Below are 26,824 nucleotides of genomic sequence, written 5' to 3'. Positions count from 1 at the left end.
TCTTTTTTTATACAGATGGAATTTCATGGTTTCCCGCGTATCCATAGCATATTTTATGCTGTTTTTGATATTATCAAAGGCACCGTTGTAAAACATCAGGTGCCAGAAGGAAGCATTACACCTCAAACACATAATTCGAGTTGCATTTCCGAGACAGATCCACAGCATGGCAAAACACTGATCGATTTCGAAGCAATAAGCGAGTACATTATTCCAAAGAAGCAACTTTACAAGCGTCTAGTGACACTTTGTACCAATGGCTATAAAGTAATGGGATGTCCGGTTGTACTGAATGATCATGAAAGATATAGGCACTTTCGTAACGAGTTTCGGTTTAACCTTTGCTTTGTATTTGAGCAAGATGCAGAGACAAGTAGCTATGAAGCTGTAGTTCGAAAACTATCACGAGTACTTGAAGGATTAGAGGTTTGATGGCATGTTCATAGATCCATTAGACTTAATTGCTTGTAGCTTGAATGTAATTTTCTTTCAAAAGAAGTAAGCTCAGAAGCACAAACAATCCAGAATGTTATTGAACAACTCTTTGAAGATTTGAATAGTTATTGTGAATGTCAAATCCCTATCAGTAAGTCTCGACATCTACATAAGTACGCTGACATTGGTTCTAGACACATTCAACACAATCAATTTAAAATTATTTCCTACCTATCCTAACCCACAAACGGTATATGACTATCATGTACCTGTATGCACTGTTGATATACGAAAAATGATGAGTCCTAATTGGGATATCACTGTCCAAAAAGTAGCAAACCATATCAATGGTATCAACCATGTCAAGCGTATAGCTGAATTAGCAAATGTTAAGCCTGAATGGACACGGCAAAGCATGGAGCATATGATGTACTATGGCTGTATTATCATGATTGATATTTTTCAGTATTCTAATGTATATGCTGTGAAGCCTGAAATCACACGTTTATTTGATCCTAAATATGGGCTTGCTGAAGAATGCTTACGGTATATTATGATACCTAGTAAGTCTATAAAAGGGGAGGGAACTGTGTTCTTAATCTTTTTTGTTTAGATGCACCAGAAATTTCAATTGAAAGGATATATGCCTTATATTGCGGATTTAAACATGGTCTGACAGTCAAGGACTGGATTGAAGAGCAAAAATTGGCTTTTTTATGTATTGACGAAAGGTAAGGACTAAATACTATAAGGTCATGCATTGATTTAATAGACGTGTGGTTTCTTTTGGAGTCATTAAAGACTTAATCTATCGAGTACACAAGTATCCTATTCTGACCAGTGACACTGAAAATGAAGGCACAAATCAGCTTGATTTTCCACTACCTAGTCAATACCATCAAGTCATAAACAAGTGTACTGGACAGCCTATTCATCCTGATATCATTCCCTTTCTTGATGGAAAACACCACTACGACGAAATATGTACAGAACTAGAATGCTCTCCACAAGAACTTGATGAGCAATTAGGGCATTTTCAGCAAGAGGAACCAAGTCCTCAAGAAGAACATCTTATTGAAACAGTTTACGAAAGTACAACAGCGGAAGAAAAGCAGAGTGAAGAAACTAGACTAACTCAATGGAGCGTGCAGTTTATATTTAGATGAATGCACTAAATCATTTTGGGACTGAATCAGACAGTCAGAATATTGCTTATACTCTTTTTTCAAGACAATAAAAAAAAGCTATTCTCGCTTCAGAAATGTATACTCACGAAGAAGAAAAAAAAGCACTGCACTAGTTGACAGAATGTTAACAGCAACTAACTTCTTTCAACTTGTTTTACAATAGACAATGTTCTTCTTTGATACAAGTAAATCCCTTTTCATTTTTTTTATCTTTTACATGCAGACTATGGCTCTCTTTGTATATTAACAATAAAAGACTTTGTTGTAATCCCTCCTTAAATTTTGGCTACTTCCTTAATTCTTTTTAGTACTCTTTCAATGGTCACAAGATCAAGTTCATTTCAAACCTTTTAATGGCATTTCCTGTGTTCCTCGGTATAAACTTCCACTCTTATGTACTAAATCAAATCATTATATTCAGCTCATCAACAACACTATATGCATAATGTATAGACTTCCTAATTCACAACAAGTGAGTCTATCTTGCTTATTGCTTTGCAATCTCGGTTAACTCTTGGTTGGATGGCTATTCCTACCTTCTCCTGTTAGAAGCCCCTCTTTTTGTTTTTCTAACTCCATGTGTTTTATGTCGTTTCATCTTGAAAGATTATTTAGTTTTGTTATACTCTTTTTCTTGAACTGACAGTATTCCAAAGATAAATGTTCATTAGTCATAAGTTTTATTTATATTTAGTCCTAGACAAGTTTTCTTTATGTTCCTTTTGCTTTATTACTGGCTAAACATACTACCGTTTTGACAACACTGTACCTTAGAACTTGCCTGTAAAAATCAGGTCACCTTACACTTTTGTATTATGTTCTTTACTGCTTTTGTGATACTCGAGACCGAATATTTTCTTTTTATAAATAATTTAATGTCGTACATAGATCGACGAGATTATAAGCTGGTCTTTCCGTTACTTCCTTTGTTTCCATTTAATTCCCCTTTCTACATGATTGCTTGTACTTCCCTCGAGTCTACTATCCTTCCATGTTGAGCACTATTAATAGATTTAATTCATTATAAAAAGAACGTTGGTTTTCTGCAAGCTTTGTTGGTTATTTATTTTTCTTCCTTTATTTCATACCATAGACCATTTTATACACTCTTTAAGTCATGATTCTCAATACCAACATGTTACTTGCAACAGCAGTTGCAATTGTCTGTACCAGCAACGTTCTCGCCCAAACTACCACTGCTGCTGAAACATATGATATTCCTAACGCCAAAATTGCATGGAAGAATAAATATCCCTCTGGAACTACGAAACCTGTTCCTAAGCCTGAATGGGTTGCTCTTGTCAAAGATGATGCCGCATTAAAGATTACACCTAACATTTTGACACCTGGTAAATACCTTTCACTTTTTTAAAAACAAATTATTCATTTCTTTCGATAGATGGTATTATTAAAAATGCTAATCCCACCGGTAATAACACACATTGTAACTGGACTTGGGATGGATGCGTCAAACCAACAGATATTGTTCATTGTACTGATCCTAAAGTGTGGGGAACCGTAAGTAGCAGTTGATATATGTGCTTTTTTCTAACTAATGCATGTATTAGAGTTTTGATGATGGTCCATATGAAATTACTCGAGAACTCTTGAGTTATTTGAAATCAATTGATCGTAAAGTTACTTTCTTTGTCGTTGGTAAACAAGTCATTACTTGGCCTGAAATTCTTAAGGAAGCCTACGATCAAGGCCATGAAATTGGTGTCCATACCTGGTAAATAACCTATTCTTCGCATAAAAAAGCAGACGATTTATTTTTATTTAGGACTCACTCAGAATTGACGACCATTCCCAACGAACAAATCATCGCTGAAATCAAATGGACTGAACTAGCCATTAAAGAAGTACTCGGTGTCACTCCTCGTTTGATGCGCCCTGTAAGTAACTCAAACATGCTTAGATTTCTCCTTAACTCATACATATGCCCCCTCTTTTTTCTATATAGCCTCGAGGAGATATTGATGATCGCGTTCGTTACATTGTCAAGCAACTTGGTTATACACCTGCTATGTGGTCTGTAGACTCTCAAGACTGGAGAATCACTACAGGTGGACAAACGGAAGCTGGTCTTTTGGCCGATGTCACTGCCTGGGCCAACAAGTTGCCTACCATGACTACCGGTGGTAACTCACTCATGCATGATTTAAACAACGTTACTGTTGGTGCTGCTTTAAAAGCTTTGCCTATCTTGCACCCCAAGGTACAACTTAGTACTGTAGGTACCTGTGCTGGTTGGGCTCCTGGTGCTTCCTATGTTGAAACCAATGGCAAGACAAACACGAATGCTACAGCTCCTGCTTCTACGTCTTCTGTAGCTCCTGCTTCTAAGAATGCCGCTGCTACAAGTGATGCTCAAACTTTTTCTAGACCAGCTCTTTATACAACTGCTCTTGTTTCTGTTGCTGCTTTGATTTCTAGTGTGCTTTAATTTTATTATTATTGTTTTTTTTTTATTAAGAAACTTTGTATTTGTTATCCTTCAATGTTTACTTTTTTTTATGTGTCATTAATTCTTATGAAAATGCATATTACTTGTATAATGATATCTTTGCTTTACTCTGCTTTTTAATTTTCGCTGTCTTTCTTTTTCTTTCTTTTAGATCAATTCTTATTTTAAAAGCAGCGATGCTATTGTTTGAAGATGCAATGCAATATTGACTCTTTGCAGTAAAATACCACTCCACTAATTGAGTAATACAATTTGATCTTTGCATTTTAGATCGTATAAAGCTATTATAGTACAAAAAAGTCTTTTAATTAAAGATTGCTAAGTACAAAGAAGACAGAACATCAAGTAAAATAAACTGCCCCTTCAGAAAAGATACCGAGTTTGACGAATAAATTAGTTTTTCTATAGTCGCACCTGGATATAATCATACCGTCGGTCAGGTCAAATCCTATGACTATATCCAAGCTATGACTTGCTTAATCAAAGAAGTAACAAGTAAATCAGAAACCTTCTTCATTTTCATGCATCTATCGATTTATGATATAAAAACAATCAAGCATTTTAATAATAGTGAAAGTTTAAAATGTCGCTATAACACACACTTTAAATAAACAAGAAATATTTTATAACTATCGTCAAAAAAACTATTGTCCAAACATTTAAGCTTGTAATAGTAATTATAATGTTGTGTACACAACAATAGCCATACTATACCATCTTATGGAAAATGGCTATATCCAGGTGCGACTAGGTACAAATGCATTCTGATATATAGCCAAGAGCATAAAGTTCTTCGCTGTTTAAGCTGAAAACTGACTATAACTCTAAAAATATTAAAAGAAGAACCATTAGCCATTTGAGTAATAAAAAAGACCTAGAGTCAAAGGACTACACACACCACAGCTAAGGATGGAAAAGAGCAAAAGACGATGCCCCCACGCTGGATTGAACAACGGACCTTTAGTTTACAAGACTAACGCTCTACCACTGAGCTATAAGGGCTTTCTGTGCCTGTCGTAACAAAAAGAAGATTCAAGCCAACTCCAAAACCAAGGCGGTCACGTGACATCTCGAAGGTACAAGAAGGTTCTGGAAAGTAAAATGCTAGAAGGTTCTAGACAGCAAGTCACTTGATTACTAATCAGAGATTAGTAATCATGGTTCCGGAACCTTCCACAACTTTCTTATTTTCTTTATAGAATTATCCATAGTACTTGGTAGAAAAGTATAAATATAAGATCATCGTTATTCAATAAAGAAATCAATTAACTATCTCTTTACTCTTAATTAGTATTACTTAAATACTATTAGTTGTTATAATATCAAGACGACATGCCATTTTAATTTTTTTACATTAATACCTGTAAAAACTAGAACGTAATTTTTGGCGATTGAAACCGCTCGGATTGCATCTGATTTTCAATTGTTCTTATTTATAGAGTTATTGGTGGTAATTTGTGGACTGTTGTTTTAACTAAAAGAATAATACCAACTTTATTTGTCTGTTAATAAGTTTGTAACTAATGATTGTGTGGTGATCTGAGCACTTTCAATACAAAATATAATAAATAATCTTTCATCATATAAATGAATAATCACTTATAGCACTATACATTATAAATATAAAGTAAGCACTGTATAATGACAGTAAATAACGGTAACTGGGATAATATGGATATTTACAAATAAGGAAACCATAATTGTACCGTTTAGGTAACAAGGAGAATTAAAGGAGAATTTATATAATCAATTCCCAGGCACACGCTGTCAAGGTGTTAAGTAATCAATAATCAGTAATCATAATTAGTCAATAAATCAGGTAGTATAAAAGACAACCTGGAAAAGATATATTTTAGAACAATCAATTTATTTTTGTAATAAAGAAGTACTGAACAGTCTCACTGTATTTCTTTGTTTTCTTTCTATCCTCTATTATATCTTCATTCACAACCCAAACATCACAGATTGCAAATTATAATTAAAACTAACCAAGTGATGCTGGTAATAAAAGTGATAATTATAAAAGTAGTCTTGAGATAGTATGTGTGTTTTTTAGAAGTTTTAGAGAAAAATGGGAAGAAATGAAAGTGAATGAAAGAGTTGTAATTAAGAATTACACTCTTGGTTACACGTAAATTTATATAATGACAAAATAATGAGTCTCAAAATAAAGGTGCAGATTGCAAAAGTTCAATATTCAGGTCATCACAAATCAGTGGTTCACAAGTTGATAAAGAGTTTTGCGAGACTATCATCAACACTTCTTTAAAACAGTTCAAACTTCTTATTAAAGATATTTGACAAAATGTAAGTATAGTGCTCTCATTTTGTCCTTAAGTTTCAACACGAAACTAGAAATAAATAAAAAGTACCTAAGCCTAGAGATAGATTTTTGGGTTAGAAAAAAATGCGAAAAAAACAAATTGGTTTCAATTATGATCATACTTTGAGTATGATTCTATGATCACTCGCCATTTAAGTTTATGTTAATGGTATTACTTGAGCTTCATCTTTAGCATTTGTTTGGATTGTTCGACGATAGCTATTAAGAATGTAATGTAGTCATATTCAGTACCTTAAGATCCTATGCAGTCTTACTTTAATATACGGCCTACTTGAGTAGTGCCTATCAGAAACACAAAGAAATTGACTCCTGCAATCATATAGTTCTTAGGCAAAACTACAAAGCCATAACGTGTCCAGATGATCCCGCTTACTCCAAGTGCTATGTAAAAAAAATTAAGCCATAGCTAGACAAATGGATGATTCATACAAAGGTTTTGGGAGAGACTCAGTTGATTTGCTGGCTTTTGTAGATCACTTAATCCAGCAATAACAAGTCCCTTATTACAAAAATATTAATGCCCATCCTTCTTTTTTTTTCTACTGAAAAGAAATCTTACCCATTTCATTGTTGGCGCCCAAAAATGAATTGTTTTTGGACCTGCAGCAGAATTCCAAAACTTTAAGAGCGCTGACTGTGCCATTTTATTATAACAATTTTTTTCAGAAAAGATAAAAGAAAAAAGGGGAAATAAAGCCGTGAGAAATTTGAGCATTGGTTTTATTTTCTTTTGTTATATATCTCTGAAGAAGGCGTTTATTTATTATTGTTGCTTGAACTGAAGCTCCATATCGCATTCGCCCCTCGACCGATATGTGAAGGAACCTTGGTTAGTGAGTCGATAATGCTCATATTCTTTTTCGTTTTTAAATCATAAGTATCGTAGACCCCATCTCGATAAATGTCTTTGTAATACTGCTTGCCTAAATTCTAGTTAGTTCTCCCGTCTCTTACTGTTATTTGCCTTACTTTTGGATTGGAATTCAGGCGAAAGTGACCTTCGCTTTGTCTTTTGTTCTAATCTCCATACACTGATGTTTACTTTTATTTTGTCAATAATATTCATTTTAAAGAAAAAGAAAAGATGAACAAGCATATCTATATTGTATTTATATTGAGAATGCCTCAAAGGTTATAATTAGTAATTGTATGCATAAATGCTATTTTTAAACCATGGTCTTCTCTCTCTTTTTCTTTTCTTTTCTTTTTTTTACCTTCTCTCTTATAGTTTATGCAACTAAAGTTTTCATGTTAAACATATGTATATTTATCACTGTTTTTTCTGCGTATAGCATTGGATAAGATATTCCTGTCTTCTTTTTTAGAATAATCAAATGCAAGCAATTTACATTCTAAAAATATACTTTGTGGATCAATTTGCTGAATATATACACCAAGAAGCCTTTAATTAGATAGTTTAATCAGTTTCTACTCGAGGTAACTATTGTGTGCGTAGCTTGTTGGTATCAACAAATGACAAGAGACTGTTTGCCAGTGTTACTGTTTGACATTGCAGTGTACCTTAAGTAATTATTTCAAATCCCGTATTCTTACTCTTTTTTCTTTTTGAATCAAGGATATACATGGTAGCTGTAAGTTTAATAGTTACAAGAAGAAAATACTAACAAATTTCAAAGACTGGAGCAGCCTCCTTTTCAAAAGAAAGAGGATCGATCTCTTCTCTTAACATTCCAAAACGTTTTCAACTATCGTTTATGATCTTGAGATTGCTATGCTTAATCCCTTCAAGTGTTGGTGTCTATAGAAATCTATTCGATGTATCCTATTCCCATAATGACTTTTCCTTAAGTTTATTTCAAAACAAAAGTACACCTTTGATACACCATGTTGCTTTATTATGGGTAAAATAATTTTACACAGTGATGCATATAGCTCAATCTTTGTTTCGTTTATAGTGTTTGTTGGCAGGCTATTGGAGTTGGATATTAACCACAAGCATGCTCAAAAGATGGATTCATCATTATGAAATTGGTAGTGCAATTGTTCGTCTTATCACGCTAACTGTAATCAACTGGTCTGTATCTGCCTACCTCAGTTCATATTATGGCATTGATCAACCTATTTGGCAATGGATGACTATATGTCTTATTTTCTTTGTATCTAACATACTCAAAATCACTTTGGCATCCAACAAAAAGAATTATGCTCGAGTAGATGATATCCAAGAGCCTCGAATCAACCACAAATCAACCTTTGTTCGTGTATTGATTTTGCCATTAACAGTAGTTGTGTTCATTACCATGTTTGCTTCCATGTATCAAGTAGCTCAGATGCGTAAGGCTTCTATTGATTTACTAGAGCAACGCATGATTATGCCATCCTTTCAAAAGCATCCTCAATTGGCTGAAGCTGAAGTGCGTGTCATGGTTTTTGTTTTATCAGCCTGGACTGCAAAGAGTGCACAAAAGCGCCAAGTATTTAGAGAGACAACACTGAAATTAATGCCAAAGGACAATCAACATATTTCATATTTTTATACTTTTATCTTGGGACAACCTCCAAATAATCAAGTGAAGGAAACCATTGGGCCTATAATAGACAGAGAAATACAAGAACATAACGATGTTTTGATTCTACCTTGTTCTGATCTATATCAAGATTTAAGCAGAAAAGTGTATGCTGCATTTGAATGGGCAGAACAGTATGATTTTGATTATTTTGTCAAGACAGATGATGATATCTTTGTTCGATGGGATACTATCTCTAAAGAAATGGAGTTGGCTGGACGTACAAAACGGTATTGGAGAGGGTTGGCTTACCATAATATTCCTCCTATTAGAAATACTGAGAACAAGAATGGAGAGCTCATTTATCCTTTGCCTGTTTTTCCTCCATATACTGCGGGTGCTCTTTATATTCTTTCAAGAGATGTGGTCCACTTAATTGCTGGTGTAAAAGGCCCTCGTATGTTTGTCAAGAACGAAGATCAAAACCTTGGTATTTGGCTTTATCCTTTTAATATTCTACCTATTCATGACCGTCGTATTCAACAAATTGATGTATGCGAAAATGACATGATTGGTAAACACTTTGGTGACTTTGGCGAACCAGATGCTATTGGTGGTACTATGTATGATATGTTGGATAATCTACAAAATGGACGCAAGATGTGTGCTGGCTTTAAGACTTCAGTTTGTGGATTCTGCTATCCTTGTCACGGCAAAGCAAACCATTGGAAAAATTGGAACTTTGACTGTGATGACAAGAAGGGCGTCACGCTTTTGAATTCACCTCCACTTACGATTATGGAGTGAGTTCATTATTTATTTGTAAAATAGAATATAGTAGACGCATTTTATCCCCAAATGTACAAGCATTTTCTTTTATTGAAAGGCATTTAATAAATAAGAATAAAGAGTTTCCTTTTTTTTTTTTTACTTCTTAAGAGTACCAATAATAGCATTAGGGGCATACTTTTGAACTACATCAGGTTTGTGCATCATGTTGAATTCTTCAGTAGCATCACGACCAGCATAGATAAGAATAGCCTTCTTGCCTCCAGGATGATCGGGAAGGAAATCAGTCACATCCAAGACTTGACCGTTAACAACGACCCAACAATCTTCAGGCTTGTTGTGCTTTGCAACATCAGCAAGTGTGTATTCACCCATCTTTTTCTCTGGTTTTTCAGTCTTCTTGGCTTCTTCTTGCTTGGGAGCAGGAGCACTAGTATTGGGAGGAACAGAAGATACTTGTTGGACACCTCCTTCGTTAGGTAAAGCAATGTCCAAGCTAATCATATTGGGTTGAGCAGGGTTTACAACAATATTGATGCCAATACCACCGTTCAAGTGTTGACCAATAGCACCCAAACGTTGTTGAGCAACTTGGGATTTGTTGACGAGTTGAGAGAACAAGTGTCTAGCAGCAGATTGGCCAGCAACACGACCAAAGACAACACAACCCAGCAGAGATGAACCACCAAGACGGTTAGCGCCATGAACACCACCACACATTTCACCAGTAGCGAACAAACCAGAAATAGGTTTACCATCAGTAGATTTGATTTCAGCATCAGGAGTGATTTCAACACCACCCTATATAAAGATAGGAATTAGATCTATCCCCCATGCTTTGTTATATAATATTACCATAGTATAATGAAGAACAGGCTGCATCAATGCAACATAAAAGTAGTCAGACATCTTGATAGGCACATTGTGGAAGAAGCGCTTGCCCCAAGGGTCTTTTTCTTTACCCTCGGCAATCTTGTTGTAGGTCTCGAAGGTCTGTTCAAGTTGTTTAGGACTGATGCCCATTTCCTTGGCCAAAGCTTCGCCATTGTCAAAGCGCTTCATGAGACCGCGACCAGCATAGTGACGGCAGTGCCATTCAATTTCCTTAGAAGCAGCAGTGTTTAAGACAAGACGGATAGGAAACTTGTTTTTGTTCATCATACCAGTCACATAGTCACGGTGGCCTAGTTCATCACAGAAACGCTTGCCATCAGCATCAAGCAAGATACCACCACAACCACGTAAGGCTTCAGCAGCCAAAAACTTGACTTTAGCATCAGGTTCCTTAGGATCTACTAAACCAGTAGGATGCACTTGAACCTTTTCAAGATCAATGGTACTAGCGCCAATAGCAGCAGCCATCTTGATACCATCACCAGTACAATGGTCGCCATTGGTAGTAGACAGGTTGTAGAGTTCAGGACGATGCTTTTGTAACAAGGAATTTTCAGTAAAGTCAGCAGCATAACCACCCGTAGCAAGGATAACAGGACCGTATTCCTTGAAGACTTCACCAGTGGCATCTTTACCAACCATCACGTATTCAACACCAATCACGTTGGATTCAGCATCCTTGATCAAGTTGGTAACTTTGGCCTTCTTGATGATCTTGGCACGATTGGGCTGCTTTTCAGCTAGTTCTTCCAATCCTTCCATCAAGGCGTAGGTGATGGTCATACCAGGGAACTGTTCTTTACCACGATGGGTACGAGGGAAAGAGTGACCACCTAAACGAGAAACAAGGGATAAGTCAAGCTCAAACTTGTCTTGCAACCATTCGACAGCACTGGCAGAACGACCAGTCAAGACACGAATAAGGTCAGGACGAGCTAAATCACGTGCAGATTTAAGCGTATCTTGAAAGAATTGTTCAACAGAATCTTGGATGCCTAAAGCAATTTGTGTACGCGTCAAAGCACCATTGATACCAGAGGTAGCCTTAGTGGAGTTACCGCTATAAGAAAATTTTGATAAATCAAATTTCACATGTGTCTGAACTTACCCAAAAAAAGGATTTTTATCAAGCAAGAGTACATTTCCACCTTGTTCGTAAACGGTGTGAGCAGCTGAAAGACCAGAAAGGCCACCACCAACAACAATGATTTGGTTTTTAAGAGACATGTAGTATAAGAAAACTGGAAAGAGAAAAGAAGAAGAAAAGGTGAGGGAATGGAAGTAACTTGTTATAAGTGACGGCTGTATAAGGTTTAATTTTGTGGTGGGTAAGTCAGGTGTTTCTGAACATCTTGTTTCCCACTCCATATTTTTTTTTTTGCATGGCCATTAATCCCATGTGCATCTCTCACACTCATGTTTACGTATCTAATTGGACACAAACATATGCACAAAATAATAATAAAAGGAAAGCCTGTTTACTTGTAGGTCTAAATTTATCATTAATCGTAAGTCTTGATTTTTTATTCATGCATGAAATATTTAACGACCACAAAAAATACAAAAAGGAGGGTGTTACACAAAAAGAAGAGAATGATGGTAATATAAAACAATCTAAAGCAGAGAAGGGAGGGTATAACGAAAGGAAGTAATCAAAAAGAGTGTAATTCAAAAGAAGGCGAGAGAGTAATGAGGGTATACTTACAATACAAAAAAAGAAAAGTAGGGCATATAAATGGCATATTTGTTTTCTTACTTGATTTTGTCTAATGAATGTAAATTATCAATATTCTTTATCCAGTCAATCATATCGGTTTTTGACGTGGCTTGTAGCATATAAGCATTATTGTTTGTGTACAAAGAAAACACATTGTTTCTCTGCTTTGTATTAGTCTTTTTCTTTCTTTCTTTCTTTCTTTCTACTTACTCTAATCATTTGTTCCAATGCCTTGTTGTAATCAACTCTAACGTTGGATATATTGATAACACCTTGTTCCTCGGTTTCGGACTGATTGGTGTAAATATAAACATACGGTCTTTTGAGTAATACTAGTTAGTCATCTTCATTTCTTAGTATATATTATCTACCTCCGCAAAACAAACCAGCGTTTGACCCATTTATCATCCAAGGCGTTCTCTTGATAAGTCAAATAGCCTTTCTTTGTCGCATTGTCGCTATTTCAATATTAGCATTTGCATAAAGTAAAGAAAAAAAAAACTTACAATTCAGTAATAAGCTTCACTTCAGATATCAACTTGCATGAATTCCAAGCTTCTTTTAAAATTTGCTCAGAATCCTGCATACCAGGAATAGGCGGATCCTGACAAAGCACAATCTAAAAAAAAAAAACGTATGATTAGCTTTAAAAGACCGAATTTCTTGACAGCAACTTACCTCTTTTTCAGGTCCCCATCGAGTATTCCATAATAAAAGTACTTTTCGGATCAAGTCGGCTTGCTTTGAATCAAGCGTAAATTCATGATTGTTGTTTAGTAATGCACTTTCAGTAGTATTATTGATAGATCCTTGACTTGTTTGAGATCTTGCTGCATGTAACATTAATGTCTGTTGTGTAGCAGCCACATGTTCTTTTCTTGAAATGCGATCTTGAATGTGTCGAAAATCATTGATCAAAGATACACCTCGAGGCCTCCATGATCCTAAAGTCTCTTCTCCAGGCACGAATTTAGAAGCAGTGTTCAATCTCCATAATTGACTCACACGTCGTGTCATGGGTGGTCTAAGACGAATCAAGAATAAACCACTGCATTTGTTGAGATACTTGTGCGATCTTAATAATTTCCGAAGTCCAAAGCTAGAAGCATCTCGTCCTTGAATACGAATAGCAATATCCATACTGCATTGAATGGGCTTGGAGCACTTGTCTACCTCAATTTCCCATTTGAGATTCAAAAGAATGCGTGTTTGAGAAGCTGTCAATCGATTCAAGAATAAACAATCATGTTGAGATGAATCCCAAGCACCCTGGGCTGTTAAAAAGCTTGTACCATCGTTGTTGTACTGAACTTTTTGTTGTGACAAGAGACGAATAGCAACATCTTCGTGTGCTGGTGAGCTAACAACACGACCTTTAGCGTCCAATAATCTGACGTGACCAATAGTGGCTTTGGATATTTTTGTCCATGTCAATTGACGACCTGAAGTATGTGACAAAGTGAAGCGAACACGACGTTGAAGGCCTTGTCTTAAATTGAAAGTTCCTCTGTCTGATGCATTTTGGGATACCACTTGAACAGGCATATATTCACCATTTGGCATTAATTCACAAATCTGAACCCAAGCAAGAACATCATGGCGCTCGGAAGCCAAAAGTTCATCGTCAGGGCGACTGTTTTTAGTAGTAATGTGTTGTTGGAGCTCAGGCGACAATGAATTTCTTGAGCTAGGTTCTGCCAACATCTCAGTCAAATGAGGTTTTTCACGTTGATCATCCCATCGTTCATAAGCTGATAAAGCGCGGGGCTGTGCTATACCATAGACTTCAAAGGCAATCATCTTGTTCAACAAGATGTTCTTTGTTGCTTCAGTAACAGAGATTGAGAGTGTTTGGATATAATCAAGTGAGATGATACCATTAGAGCCAAATCCACTCACAGGATTTGTGGCAAACAATTTTTCGGCTGTTGCATGAGCAGAAATACCACCAAAAGCAGACAAACGATACTGAACATGAACCTGTGTGAATTCATTTTCATTTAAGCTAGTGATTTCCAACAGTCTGATTTCAAAAAGTAACTGTTGACCCACTTGAATCGTGTCTTGTACTGCTGTCTTTGTGTTTTTACTTTCATCCAAATCAAGAGGTTCAGCTGTCAAGTAAGGTGCATGTGTGCCTGAGCGAGCAATAGGTGATACGAGAACACGTAATTTGCCTTTGACTTGACCTGTCATTCGACATAAAATTTCAACACAACTTTCGTACGCTTGTTGATGACAAGCAAGATTCCGAACAGAAATAGCTGCACTACCAATAAACGAGTACTTGGGATAAGGGATTTCGTAAAAAGGATCTTCCAAATTGAAGTGCTTGCGATACTTCGGTTTATCAGCAAGTTGTCGTAAATTGCGCATCTTGTGTAAGCGAGTCTTGAGTTTCTCGAGAGACCAGATATAGACGGCCTGGTTCTTTCGATCAATGACTTTAATGCCTATGCACGGTTTTGGGCTGTCAATCAATGCAGCATCTTTTGTATCATCGTCTTGATCAAATCGATGCAGGCCAGACGTCTCTTCCCAATGCGATCTGAGATGAGCAAATTCTTGTTCAATCACTGTGAATTGATAAGTGGCATCTTTTTCAAGTTCGCGAGAAATAACATTGGCTTCTTTAAGCAGTGCAGCGTGTGTTAAGACAACTTCGGCCATAGTAACGTGATGGATACCTTTCCAGCGCTGAAATACTTTTTGAATCAATTTCTTTTGATGGTCTGTATAGATGGTAATACCATCATCGCCTTGATGGTTGCTATAGGCAGAAGAAGAATACATGGAAGACATGCGGTGCAATTTAGCTTCATAAAAACTACGTTGAAGATTCAGTTCTTTTTGATGCTTTTCTTTGACGTCTTTGATCTTGTCTTGTATCTTTTCGTTATTTAGATGATGGTTGACTACAACTGTGGCATCAGTACAAACACTACCATCATCAACCATTGTGTTGGCAATAGAAAGTCGTCTGTAGCTACCTGAGGCAGACTCTTCATCATCGTAATCAGCTCGACTGTCAGTTCGTGTTCTTCTTGAATTACGAATACGACCAATATCATCATAAAGTTTTTCAATTTCTTCATCTTTTAAACCACTAAAGTTTGTTTCAGAAGAGTAATGGTTTCGCATGGCTTCTAAACGGGCAAAATTCCAATCCCCAAGCTCAGGAGAGCCGTTGGGATTCAAGTCTGCAGGTGTAATATCGTCTTCTGAAGAACCAAGGCCAGCATTTGATGATCGATCAGTACATGCACTACCTGTGGTGGCTCTTAGTAAATCATTGCGTTCTCTTCTGACTTCTTCAGGATGGTTGAATCGAAAGATATGATGGTGACCAAGAATGATGCGATAGCCATTCTTTAATTGACGAGGTTCAGTAATACGAATGCCATTGACCATAGTGAGAGCATCTTTGTGATTTGGATGGATAGTGACTGTATTATCAGGGCCATGTTCAAACCAACAGTGCTCATCGTAGATATTGGCACCAGAAAGTCGAATTTCGCATTGACTTTGACCTTCTTGTCGACCTACCCGCGTTTTTCCTGTCTTGATTTGATACATAAGGCATTCCGACATTAAGGGATCCTCGTTCAAGTTGACAATAAAAGGGATTGTCTTAGGCATATAAATACCCATTGTTTTCTTGTCCATGGCTATACCCAGATCTTTTAATGTCTTTTCACGTTCCAGATGGATTTCTTCTGTTCGTTTCAATTTTTCTTCCCATGTTTCTCGCAAATTAGCCAATAGTTTTTCTGAACTCTGGAGCTGATCTACCACTTCCTGCTTTGTCATTTTCTTTTTGTTGCCTTTACTATCTGCAAACACAAGTACTTGATTAGCATTACTGATGGTTGATTTTGTAGGTGTAGGTGTATTGGATCCAGGCTTATCACTAGAACTCTCTTGGCGATAAGAACTCGAGGCTGCTAATTCTTGCACAACTTCGGGCGCATAAACACGCAAACGGTCTCTCAAAGTAGACAATTCTTCTTTGAGTTCACGGATCATTTTAGCATTAGGATCTTCATTAATGACAGCCTTGTTCTGGATCTTCTTGGCCTGATCAGCATATCTAAGTGTACTGAGTGTTTCATCATAATCAGCAGGTGAAATAGCAGCAATCATGGCCGTCTTGGAATTACCACCCAAAGAATCCTTCAAGAGCCAAGTCAAGACAGAGTCACGATAGGGAATAAAGATTTCTTTTTGTTTCTTGCCCTTCTTGTTGGATTCAGCAATTGACTGGTCAGCAAGGCCCGAAATCACTTTACCCAGTGTAGTCAATGATCTATTGATATTCGCACCTTCTTTAAGCCTTGCACCAGTCGCACCCGTACTATTTGCTCTTTCACTACCAGCTAAATCAACCAAACTACAGTGGCATGAGTTAATGTGCAAACATTCCATGCCTTACCTAATACGAGCTACTTTCTCTGTCTCCAGCATTGTGATTTCATCCATACGTGTTTGAGTTAGGAACAAGGTAAAGACAGCGTGTGATCGAGAAGAGGTCTCGTTCATGTTAGTAGCAGCAACCGTACGAGCCTTGTTGCCTTCGTCCATCAAATGATTGATATCGTCAAAAGATGTCACGACCAAGCGAGAAAGATCTTCTACATAAGGACCTAATGAGGGATGTTCACGCACCTTTAAATTGCCCTTGTTTTTGGGGTTGAGCAAATCACGTACTTTTTCATTGTAGATTTCGATATAAGAGACTTCCACTCGGTATGTCAAGTTGGGTTCTTTGTTGATTGAGATGCGGTTGAACAGTTCTGAGCAAGTTCGAGGAATGATACCTTTGTCTTCACCATAGCCCATCTATGTTTTGTGTTGTTAATGAGAATAAAAAAGTACATGAGTTACTTACCATTGAATAGGATTTTCCTGAACCAGTTTGACCATCTAATGTGTTTTATATACAAAAAGAAACAATAGTGAATAAAGAATAAACAGAGAGGGGGAATGTTTATTACAAAAGAAAAGAGGTATTTACATGCAAAAATGCAACAATTATAGCCATCAAAAGCATGATCCAAAAGTTCTTCACCTAAATCATTGTACACTCTGTTCTGATCTGCATAACTGGGATCGTTTTTGTCTGCTGACCAATAAGATTTATCGAACGTAAATGCTTTTACATCTTCCATATCTCGATTGCCTTTATGATCTGGTGGTTTGGTGATAATGGTCTGGTTTCCCTCCATTCGAATCAAACAAGTTGCTCCGCGTGCGAGTTCTGTTTCTAGTCTTAGTTCTGGTTCTCAACATGAATAATTTTTACCTCTTGAATTTAGAGGTCGACAACGCACAACGACCTTGATGTTTCCACCACTCATAATTGTCTAAATATAGAAAAGGTTAGATCTCAAAGGAAGATGAGCTTGCTTACTTTTTGTGATAAAGCTGTGTTGTTCTGTTTTTCTCAGGTATGTTTATGTATATCGTTTGAATTTGTATGTAATAAAAAAAGTTTTTAATGTTTAGAAAAAAAAAGGTACCGAAATAATTACGAAAGAAAAAAAGTTGATAAAGTTGTAAGAATAAAACAAGCAAAGAAAAGAAACAAAAGGCTTTCTTTTCAAACTTGAAGAAAAAAAAAAAAAGAGAAAGAGAGAGGAAAAAGAAAGAAAAAAAGAATTAAATACCTCTAAAAAAAAAAGCATTTCTCAGAATCGTTATTTTAAATAAGGTACTTTCTTTACTGAGTCAACGGAGTTCAAATGGCACACCTTTGTTGTACATGATCTTTGTCTGTTTATGTTGAATCCTTGCAGAAAGGACAATTTTAAGGAGTAAGCCATAATCGCTTCTTGCATATCTATAGTATGGTAGTACTCACAGCGACTGAAAATAGGATATTTGAAATTTTGTGAGACAATATCTTGCCTAAATAGAGAGCCTTTTGGAAGAAACAATAATTACACAAGCCCAAAAATTCTTTGAATCCAGAGATCCTTTTCTTATCTTGCTTTTGGTCAAAATTACTCAATGGAAACATAATAATGACTAAAACCAATTATTATCATCCTCATTGCCTTTTCTTTTTGGAAGACTTTCTTCATTGGATACTTTTGCTTTAAAGAAGTTGTCCTTTAAATCTTTTGTGTTAAGCTGAGCTATAGCAAACATATCCTCTTTTAAACTATGCTATAAATTCAACTAGTATAAAGAGTAGACTTTTTGACAATAATGCAGGTTATCTTGGTAGTTCATGTTTGCCTAACAGCATCAATCTAATTTGGAAAATGAAAAACGTTTTTTATAGCTACAAAAGTTAGATACCAAAGCTCAAAAAAAGCTTTAAGAGCAAATAGCAATGGGAGTTATTCGATAGAGTATTAGAATTTACTCTATGGCTTAACAACTCTTTTCATAAGCCAAACTAAAAAGTACAATTTTAGATCAGATTCACCTTCCACTCTTTAAAGAGACTTCCACTCGATTAAAACGTCATTCATATCAAGATAGAGGGCCTACATAGCCATACTTTATTGAAATGCATTTTGTTTTTGTTTAATTTTTTGTTAGGTCAAGCTATCAATATCTGAGTTTTCTTCTACATCTGAAGAAACAGCAGAAGAGTTAGAAGAGTTGCTATTGAAGTTAAATAGTTGTCGATCGTCAAACCAACGCTTCATGATAGAAGGCTTAATCTCGAGACCACTCAAAATACTTCTAGATTCAATCTTTTGATGAGGTTCCAAATCATCAAACTTGTGTCTATCAAAATCACTGAGAGCAGTGGATCCATTCTCATCTACAAATTTTGTAATTGTGTCTGATAAAGTTTCACGCATTCTACGAAGTTCTGCTGCGCCATCAGGGTTGCTGAGTGACATGAATAATGGTTTAAGGGATCTACATATAGAACATAGCTCAGTATCGTTTCCCTCTTGTTCTTCTTTTTTCTTTTTTACCTGTAGATATCAATACTGTTTTCCAACAATAAGCCGCATACGTATTGAATGAATGGTAGTATGACCCAAACCAAAAGCGAGAGCTTAAAAGGATGAGCAAATCCATGGAAATAAAGATAGAAAAAGAGCGATGCTGAATAAAAACCATAGAGTGTTGGTATACCAACAAGCGCTACCAAGATTTTCCAGGTAGCCAGTACGTCTCTTCCTGCAATCTTGACAGAAGAACCTGCTAATGCCTCTACATGGATGGACATCGTTAGTCTATATATATATATATATATATATATATATATATCACACGCATGAGTGCTTCTATTTACCTTCTTGCTTCTTTTGACTAATAGCAAGTGCAAGGATAATGATAGGTGAGTTGATCAAAAGTCTAATAGGGTATGCTGTCAGTCTATCACCACCATGTTAATTGTACTCACGAAGGGAAACCAAAAATAGCCAAAAAGATGAGTTTCAAAACACGAGAAAGCAAAATAGGGGCAGCAGAATAGGCGGTGTATTGTGTTCTAGGCACTTGATGATCACGCAAGCCAAAATACTTCAACGTGTTGTTATAAGCCTTGATACGATGTGCTAACTCGACTAATCGAGGATCTTTCTCAAAGTACTTGTAGCCGAGCAAAAAGCGACGATTGAGTTCAACCACTTGTTCAATACTGAGTTTGTGTTCAGCTGCAGGTTTGTATAATCGGCGTGCAGTGGCAATGATCTAGCACAAATAGCTTAGTACGAGAAGAAAAGTAAGCGAGTGATTTTCTACCATCAACGTATCATAATTAGGTGCATTCACTGTCACACTCTTAAGACCATCATAGCCTGCTTCTAACAAACTGGCAATCGCATTACGCTTTGCTTCACCTCCCTTCTTGTAGTCATCTACAAGTTCTGGACTAATAGAGATGGGTGCACCGTACGAGACAACTGCTCGGGATCTGAAGCGATGAGGATGAAAGTAGTTGAGACCTGTTTCAATCATGGTTGATACCTGCTTTTCCTCTTTCTTTTTTCTTTTCTTACCAATAGGAACAATTTTGATATTTAAATCTTTGTTTTCTGCCATAGCACCTAATGCCATAATAGCATAACCCGCTATGAACAACAATTGAGTATGTTGAATGGTGCATGTGTGTACACATTTTGTCTTACCTTTCAAGGGCAACATTTCAGAACGATCATGACTACCACCTTCAGGAAAGATCACAATGCAATCTTTTTGGTTTAGTCTTTGGTGCACCTTCTCATACAAAACACCTTGGTCAACATGGGGAATAATTTTAAAAACACCCGAGTTTGTGATCAATTGTTTTGCTTCAGGCGTCAATTCCTTTTTGAGTTTTAACTTTGTATCCGAAATGACTTCCATGACTTCAAATGAGACTGTTTTTGATAAAACAATGATGTCTCGAACAGCCACTTGTTCCTTAAATGCTGTTTCTTTTCCTTCAAGCATAAAAGGTGTTTCTATATTGAATGAAAGTGTACCCGTGCCTTTTGTAGCAAGGTCTTGAGGACGAATGACGGGAACTAGAAAGACATGTCAACAATAAGGTTATAAGCATGACGTTTATGCTTACTTGCGTTAAGTGCTCGAGCACCATCGCCAATGATCTTCTTTTTGAAGGAAGACTCAGCCATGAGAGGACAGAAACGACGTGGGCTCGAGATCATGACCATACCAGGATCCACAAACCTTTTATTTATTAGAACCTATGTTACTCTTTTCAAACAAAACTTACTGGTTAGCATGAGGTGCAACAATAAAAATACAAGGATCATCCAAGGGAACATGATGAACGCCACTATGGTTTATGCAATCAATGAAAGAAAAAGAATAAAGAGGGAGATGTTATACCTCACTTTGATTTCTCGAAAAAAGACATAGGTAATAAGTCTATAAAAGACTTTCATTCCTTCATAAGCATCTAAAGGCATGTTGATAAAAATAAAAAAATAAAAAAAAAATAAAATAAAGAAAATAAAAACTTTCTTTTTTATTTATTTAAACAGAATGATGAAAGAGTGTTTTCATGTGAAAAGAAAGGAAATTCAATATGGGTAGTACAATGGTCATCTTTAACAGTTCTTTATGCACATGTGTATACTTTTTCTTAAAACTTAGTTTTATAGGCTGATAAAAATAGATGAATTCAGGTTGCTATATATTGTTCTTAAGAATTAACACTTCTTTAAATAAGAAAAAATGGCTTCTGAGTGTATATGCTCTAACAAACTCGTGTATATCTATCGTGTGCCCTGAATCGATTGGCTGAATGAATATAATGCCCATCTTGCAGAGTATTTTTAGAAACAAACGCGTACAAAATTAAATAAGTCCTTTTTCTCTTTCTTTTTTTAACTTTCATCTATATGTTACAGATCCTCTCGATCCTCTTGACAACAGCTATTGCCTCGGTAAATATCATAAGACACATTTGTATTTTTGTTGATTTCGATATAGTTTATTGGCTTCTTGTTATTTTGCTCACCCAAGCCCAGAGAGAGAACAGAAAATGAGAAATACTACCGAGACGCTCATAACCAGAAAAAACTATTACCGAGTCTGTTTGATAAACCAAGCCTTAGACTGTCTTGTATCGTGCCTGCATTTGATGAAAGTCAACGTTTACCTAAAATGTTGGAAGAAACAGTAGATTATCTCTTGTCACAAAAGGATTTAACATTTGAAATCATCATTGTCGATGATGGCAGTCATGATAATACTATCCAAGTGGCACTAGAATTCGCTAAACAATATGAACAAGTGGATATTCGTATTTTGGCATTAGATAAAAATAGAGGTAAAGGCGGTGCTGTAACTCAGGTAAGATGTCCATTGCCAAGCAAATTAAATTAATTATATTTTTAGGGCATGTTGGCTGCTCGAGGTGAATTATGTTTAATGGTAGATGCAGATGGCGCTACTCAATTCTCTGATCTTGGTCAACTATTAAAAGAAATCAAAAAGATTGAGAAGAATGGTTATGGTATTGCTATTGGATCAAGATCTCATTTAGTGACAACAGAGGCAGTAGTGAAGGTAGCACAAGTCGTGTTAGATAATATACTGATCACTCTCTTTTTTTTTTTTCTATGCAGAGATCCTTTATTAGAAACTTTTTAATGCGTAGTTTTCATACACTCGTATTTGTACTTGGTATTCGAGGCATAGAAGATACACAATGTGGATTTAAATTATTTACACGTAAATCAGCACAAATCATTTTCCCCAATATGCATGTCGAAAGATGGATATTCGATATTGAGTGTCTTATGATTGCTCAAATACAAAATATGCCTATTGCTGAAGTTCAAGTCACCTGGCATGAAATAGACGGTTCCAAAGTTAATTTGATGAAGGATTCAATTAACATGGCTCTTGACTTATTACTCATTCGAATGAATTATGTATTTGGATTTTGGTCTGTCAAATAAAATAGAAAATGACTGCTGTTCTTTTTTTTTATTTTTATTTTTTTTTTATGGCTACTACTATCCATGCGATTGACAAACTATCGATCCATAAGATTTGCTCAGGACAAGTTGTGCTTGACTTGGCTACAGCTGTTAAAGAATTAGTAGAGAACAGCATTGATGCTGGTGCTACTTCTGTAGGCAAGTGGATAGAACATAGATATAGATATAGATATTGATACGCGTATAATTCTAGATATAATTTTTAAAGAGAATGGTATAGAAGGCCTTGAAGTCATTGATGATGGATCAGGCATTGATCCAGTGAATTATGAAACATTGGGTATATCATTCTATCTTACTTTTAGATTTTTAATTGTATTATTTAGCCCTTAAACACTATACTTCTAAACTAAACAGCTTTGAAGATTTGGAGAAAGTATATACCTTTGGTTTTCGTGGAGAAGCATTGAGTTCTTTATGTTCTCTTGCTCAATTGACTGTCATGACAGCCACAAAAGAACAAGCTCCTATGGGCATGAAATTAGAATATGATCAAAATGGCAACTTGTGCTCCAAGACACCTATTTCAAGAACAGTAGGCACTACTATTCAGTTAAACAACTTGTTTCATTCCTTGCCTGTACGTCTATCTGAATTCAAACGAAACATAAAGCGAGAATATGGAAAAGCATTGACCATGCTTCAAGCTTATTCTATTATTTCCACCCAAGTTCGTATTTCAGTCAGTCATCAATCAATAGCTAAAAAGTAAGTTGGATTATTACCTACATATGTCTTATGCTTGGTAGATCCACTACTAAAGTGATGTCTACTACTCGAAATAAGCAAGTCAGTGCAAACATAGCCAATGTATTTGGTGCCAAACTAGTATCCCAAATCATGTCATTCCATGTGGATCTATCAAGCCTTTTTGAACAAGAATCTAGTTTAGAAGGCTATATCTCAAGGCCAGAATGGGGATTGGGCAGAGCTAGTTCAGATAGACAGTATTTCTTTGTGAATAGTAGACCATGTACCATGTCCAAGGTAAGAGATCATGGTTTGGTTTAGACTGACATCTGTTTGAGATCGCCAAAGCGTTGAATGAAGTCTATCGTATCTTTATATCAAATCAATATCCAGTCATTGTTGCAAATCTTAAAGTACCAACGGATGCTTATGATGTCAATGTCAGTCCTGACAAAAGAACTATCTTTATTCATCAAGAGAACAACATTGTCAACTGCATTTTAGAGCAATTGAAAAAGACAATGGAGCCTAGTCGATCTACATTTCAATTGAATCCACTTATGTCACCTTCGAGTAGTATAACTGCACCTTCGAGTAGTATAACTGCACCTTCGAGTAGTATAACTGCACCTTCCAGTAGTATAACTGCACCTCCGAGTAGTATAACTGCACCTTCCAGTAGTATAACTGCACCTCCGAGTAGTATAACTGCACCTTCCAGTAGTATAACTGCACCTCCGAGTAGTATGACTACGCCTTCAAGTAATATGGATAGATCAACAAGTATAAAGAGCACACGTAGTTTAAGTTCATTTGCCATGTCAGCAGGCAACACATATAGACCAACACAGCCTAACTCAAGCAATAAACGACCTTATACAGCCTTGACCTCAACAAGCACCTTGTTGAACTATATCAACAAAAAGCCCAAGTTAGACAAGCAAGACACTCAACAAGACTCAAGCCAAGAACAAGTGACTTCTATCCAAGCAGTAAACACAGCAACTCCTACTTTAGCTTCAACAGAACCGTCGACAGATACTCGAGAGTACGTTGAGATAATGACAGGCATCAAAAGTTATTCTGGCCTACACAAAACAACCGGTAGAACACTCACATTACAACCTATCCAACTCAATCGTTTGAAGCGACCTGAGCCTATCTTGCCTGAACCTACTACCAACCATATACCCTCCCCTAGTACACTAACACATGCCAGTGTAAAAAACACCATGGATCACGAAAAAGCAGCAAATGCCTTAAACCGAATCATCAGCAAGCCCGATTTTGCTCGTATGCAAGTCCTGGGTCAGTTCAACCTGGGCTTCATGATCACTTGTTTGGATAACCAAGACTTGTATATCATTGACCAACATGCTTCTGATGAAAAATACAACTTTGAAACCCTTCAGAAGACCACTGAAATCCAAGGACAACGCTTGATCAGTCCGCCCGTCCTTGATTTGACAGCAGCAGAAGAACATGTTGTGATGGAAAATCTGGATATCTTTAAGGCAAATGGATTTGATGTCCAGGTCATGCCTGATCATCCACCCACACAGCGTATTCGTGTTATATCACAGCCTGTGAGCAAGAATACCATGTTTGATAAAAAGGATTTCAGTGAAATTATCTTTTTGATTCATGAACGACCAGGCGATAAGACAATCAAATGTAGTAAAAACAGAGCCATGTTTGCTTCAAGAGCATGTCATAAAGCAACTCGTATTGGTGACAGTCTGACAATTCCCCAAATGACTAAAATTGTTCGCCATATGGGTGAAATCGATCAACCTTGGGTAAATGTCTTTGAAAGCATCCTTATGCTAATCCAATTTTATAATAGAATTGCCCTCATGGTAGACCTACTATGCGGCACTTGCTTCACCTGTCAGAATTTAAACAGACACGGACAGTCCGAGAAAAACGTCCTTTATCTTTTCATGGTTCACTCCATCTCTTGAATCAATAAAGCATGGTTTTATTTCCAGAAAACGGTATTCTCTACAAGATGTTTATATGCAGATAATGGTACATTAAGTGATGGTTCAATAGGTTCAATACCAGGTTCACCCATAAGTGATAAAGCAGCAACACCCATATAAGAATGCAACGCATCTATATTGACATGTTAGTCTCTCTCAAAGTGATTTTTTTTTTTTTTTTTTTTTTTTTTTTTTTTTTTTTTTTTTTTTTTTTACCTGGAAATGATTCAGGATCTTTACCGAATCCTCCCATCTTTGGCTGACAGTCTAATAAAAAGTCTCTCAAGGCTTGTTGATTGATCAAGTCAAATGCATTCAACATGTCTAAAGAAGCACCTAACCAGAAACAATAACACACATCAGGCAATTTGTTAGGTCTGCCTTGAAATCCTGTGATTTGGCGCTCAAGACTCCATTTGATCATGCCTTCTTTATTCACAATCCCTTGATCTAATTGACCCATTAACTTGAGTGCTGCTACACCACAAAAAGTAGAACCACCATGAGCTTCTTCATGAGGGCATTGCGCTACACCATATTCATAAGACTATTACTTATGAGTCAAGGTTATTGTAGTTTTCACGTACCTGCAATCGTCGAATCCAGGCTACTGTCTTTTCTACATTGATACCAGACCAATCGTTAAGGATATAAGAGATAGAACAAGCACAAAACGCAAACCGAACATCGCGTTCAAGACTTCCAAAAGTAGGTGCAATACTACCGTCGTCTGACTGAAGTAATGTGAGTGTCTTGATGATAGCTTGCTTATTGACACGAGAGAGATCATCACCCAAGATGAGCAGGTTTAATAAGGCTGTATAGGTATTGGCAATATGACTTGAGTCGTAATGTTGAAATGATGTGGTTGTCTATAGACATATGAATGACTAAACAATGGATCCTTGTGTATTTACCGCATGGGGTTCAAATGATCGACCTGACCAAGGAGAACCTCGGAAACCACACAGGGCTTCATTAGGATCAGGATCTTGTCCTGTAGGCAGTACTTGCTGAGCATAGATCCATTCGATCCAATCTCTTTTGTTCTCGGGTGTGATGTTGGCATCTAGTTCACCTAATAAACTCAGAGCACCTAAACAAAAGAAACCAAGTGTCATCCTAAAGATTGATGAGTCTATAACACATATCTATCTTATGTACCGATTAGTTTCTGTTTGTGTATAGGGTGTAGGAAGCATCGTGAGATTGGACTTGAAGTATCTCACTAGCTTTTCTCGAGCAAATGCTTTGGCCATAAGTAACTAGAAGTAAAAGAGAAGGGAAGACGCGGAGTTCTTTCAGTTGAATACAAGTAACCAAGGCATAGTGTCCCTCTCTTTCTTTCTTTCTCTCTTTCTTATGAAATAAATCTAATGCTTATATGCATACTACTTTAGTTACTCTCTGTCTCTTTCTTT

At 36.5% G+C, this 26,824-nt stretch overlaps 11 protein-coding genes and 1 non-coding gene across 12 annotated transcripts; 5 read left to right on the top strand and 7 right to left on the bottom strand.

Annotated features, from left to right (window-relative positions):
* Positions 1-15: 15 nt before the first annotated feature.
* Positions 16-1,601, top strand: B0P05DRAFT_584474 (nitrogen permease regulator 2; the record flags this gene model as incomplete). The annotated part of the gene is made up of 5 exons (XM_051582357.1): positions 16-426; positions 472-586; positions 630-998; positions 1,049-1,166; positions 1,208-1,601. 5 exons carry the CDS (start codon positions 16-18, stop codon positions 1,599-1,601), a joined length of 1,407 nt encoding a protein of 468 aa, XP_051437913.1.
* A 1,156-nt stretch (positions 1,602-2,757) lies between these two features.
* On the top strand, positions 2,758-4,068 carry B0P05DRAFT_577734 (uncharacterized protein; the record flags this gene model as incomplete). Its single annotated transcript, XM_051581807.1, has 5 exons — positions 2,758-2,971; positions 3,022-3,140; positions 3,191-3,354; positions 3,406-3,517; positions 3,586-4,068. 5 exons carry the CDS (start codon positions 2,758-2,760, stop codon positions 4,066-4,068), a joined length of 1,092 nt encoding a protein of 363 aa, XP_051437912.1.
* A 951-nt stretch (positions 4,069-5,019) lies between these two features.
* Positions 5,020-5,091, bottom strand: B0P05DRAFT_t22. The gene has a single exon. It is a non-coding gene; the product is annotated as a tRNA-Thr (tRNA).
* Positions 5,092-6,133: 1,042 nt separating this feature from the next.
* On the bottom strand, positions 6,134-7,116 carry B0P05DRAFT_530049 (mitochondrial pyruvate carrier). The gene is made up of 5 exons (XM_051576816.1): positions 6,993-7,116; positions 6,863-6,932; positions 6,688-6,814; positions 6,562-6,631; positions 6,134-6,467 (listed from the first exon to the last, which is right to left on the bottom strand). Exons 1-4 carry the CDS (start codon positions 7,074-7,076, stop codon positions 6,571-6,573), a joined length of 342 nt encoding a protein of 113 aa, XP_051437911.1. The 5' UTR covers positions 7,077-7,116; the 3' UTR covers positions 6,134-6,467; positions 6,562-6,570.
* B0P05DRAFT_530043 (uncharacterized protein) lies at positions 7,117-7,560 on the bottom strand. Its single transcript, XM_051576815.1, has 2 exons — positions 7,403-7,560; positions 7,117-7,356 (listed from the first exon to the last, which is right to left on the bottom strand). The coding sequence occupies exons 1-2, from the start codon at positions 7,527-7,529 to the stop codon at positions 7,190-7,192; spliced, it is 294 nt and encodes a 97-aa protein (XP_051437910.1). The 5' UTR covers positions 7,530-7,560; the 3' UTR covers positions 7,117-7,189.
* Positions 7,561-7,650: 90 nt separating this feature from the next.
* Positions 7,651-9,854, top strand: B0P05DRAFT_530041 (galactosyltransferase-domain-containing protein). The gene is made up of 3 exons (XM_051576814.1): positions 7,651-8,025; positions 8,071-8,295; positions 8,350-9,854. Exons 1-3 carry the CDS (start codon positions 8,017-8,019, stop codon positions 9,706-9,708), a joined length of 1,593 nt encoding a protein of 530 aa, XP_051437909.1. The 5' UTR covers positions 7,651-8,016; the 3' UTR covers positions 9,709-9,854.
* Positions 9,829-11,811, bottom strand: B0P05DRAFT_464055 (FAD binding domain-containing protein; the record flags this gene model as incomplete). The annotated part of the gene is made up of 4 exons (XM_051574195.1): positions 9,829-10,145; positions 10,236-10,491; positions 10,546-11,644; positions 11,693-11,811. The coding sequence occupies 4 exons, from the start codon at positions 11,809-11,811 to the stop codon at positions 9,829-9,831; spliced, it is 1,791 nt and encodes a 596-aa protein (XP_051437908.1).
* Positions 11,812-12,668: 857 nt separating this feature from the next.
* On the bottom strand, positions 12,669-17,526 carry B0P05DRAFT_464203 (uncharacterized protein; the record flags this gene model as incomplete). The annotated part of the gene is made up of 6 exons (XM_051574204.1): positions 12,669-12,759; positions 12,808-12,920; positions 12,980-16,691; positions 16,734-17,140; positions 17,190-17,224; positions 17,316-17,526. 6 exons carry the CDS (start codon positions 17,524-17,526, stop codon positions 12,669-12,671), a joined length of 4,569 nt encoding a protein of 1,522 aa, XP_051437907.1.
* Positions 17,527-18,775: 1,249 nt separating this feature from the next.
* B0P05DRAFT_530023 (uncharacterized protein) lies at positions 18,776-21,221 on the bottom strand. Its single transcript, XM_051576813.1, has 9 exons — positions 20,991-21,221; positions 20,829-20,944; positions 20,401-20,778; positions 20,272-20,343; positions 20,015-20,217; positions 19,674-19,963; positions 19,563-19,624; positions 19,240-19,480; positions 18,776-19,180 (listed from the first exon to the last, which is right to left on the bottom strand). Exons 2-9 carry the CDS (start codon positions 20,926-20,928, stop codon positions 18,847-18,849), a joined length of 1,680 nt encoding a protein of 559 aa, XP_051437906.1. The 5' UTR covers positions 20,929-20,944; positions 20,991-21,221; the 3' UTR covers positions 18,776-18,846.
* A 665-nt stretch (positions 21,222-21,886) lies between these two features.
* On the top strand, positions 21,887-22,686 carry B0P05DRAFT_464318 (nucleotide-diphospho-sugar transferase; the record flags this gene model as incomplete). Its single annotated transcript, XM_051574208.1, has 3 exons — positions 21,887-22,075; positions 22,121-22,291; positions 22,351-22,686. 3 exons carry the CDS (start codon positions 21,887-21,889, stop codon positions 22,684-22,686), a joined length of 696 nt encoding a protein of 231 aa, XP_051437905.1.
* A 38-nt stretch (positions 22,687-22,724) lies between these two features.
* On the top strand, positions 22,725-25,567 carry B0P05DRAFT_329885 (uncharacterized protein). The gene is made up of 6 exons (XM_051573549.1): positions 22,725-22,866; positions 22,922-23,008; positions 23,055-23,436; positions 23,478-23,715; positions 23,757-25,217; positions 25,265-25,567. Exons 1-6 carry the CDS (start codon positions 22,734-22,736, stop codon positions 25,388-25,390), a joined length of 2,427 nt encoding a protein of 808 aa, XP_051437904.1. The 5' UTR covers positions 22,725-22,733; the 3' UTR covers positions 25,391-25,567.
* B0P05DRAFT_584465 (geranylgeranyltransferase type I beta-subunit-like protein) lies at positions 25,400-26,662 on the bottom strand (the record flags this gene model as incomplete). Its single annotated transcript, XM_051582356.1, has 5 exons — positions 25,400-25,536; positions 25,620-25,950; positions 25,991-26,275; positions 26,321-26,525; positions 26,568-26,662. 5 exons carry the CDS (start codon positions 26,660-26,662, stop codon positions 25,400-25,402), a joined length of 1,053 nt encoding a protein of 350 aa, XP_051437903.1.
* Between the last annotated feature and the right edge of the window lie 162 nt (positions 26,663-26,824).

Source organism: Gilbertella persicaria, assembly GCF_025201335.1.
Source record: "Gilbertella persicaria strain CBS 190.32 chromosome Unknown B0P05scaffold_7, whole genome shotgun sequence".
Classification (NCBI taxonomy): domain Eukaryota; kingdom Fungi; phylum Mucoromycota; class Mucoromycetes; order Mucorales; family Choanephoraceae; genus Gilbertella; species Gilbertella persicaria.
This window is presented reverse-complemented; position numbering and strand designations above follow the sequence as displayed.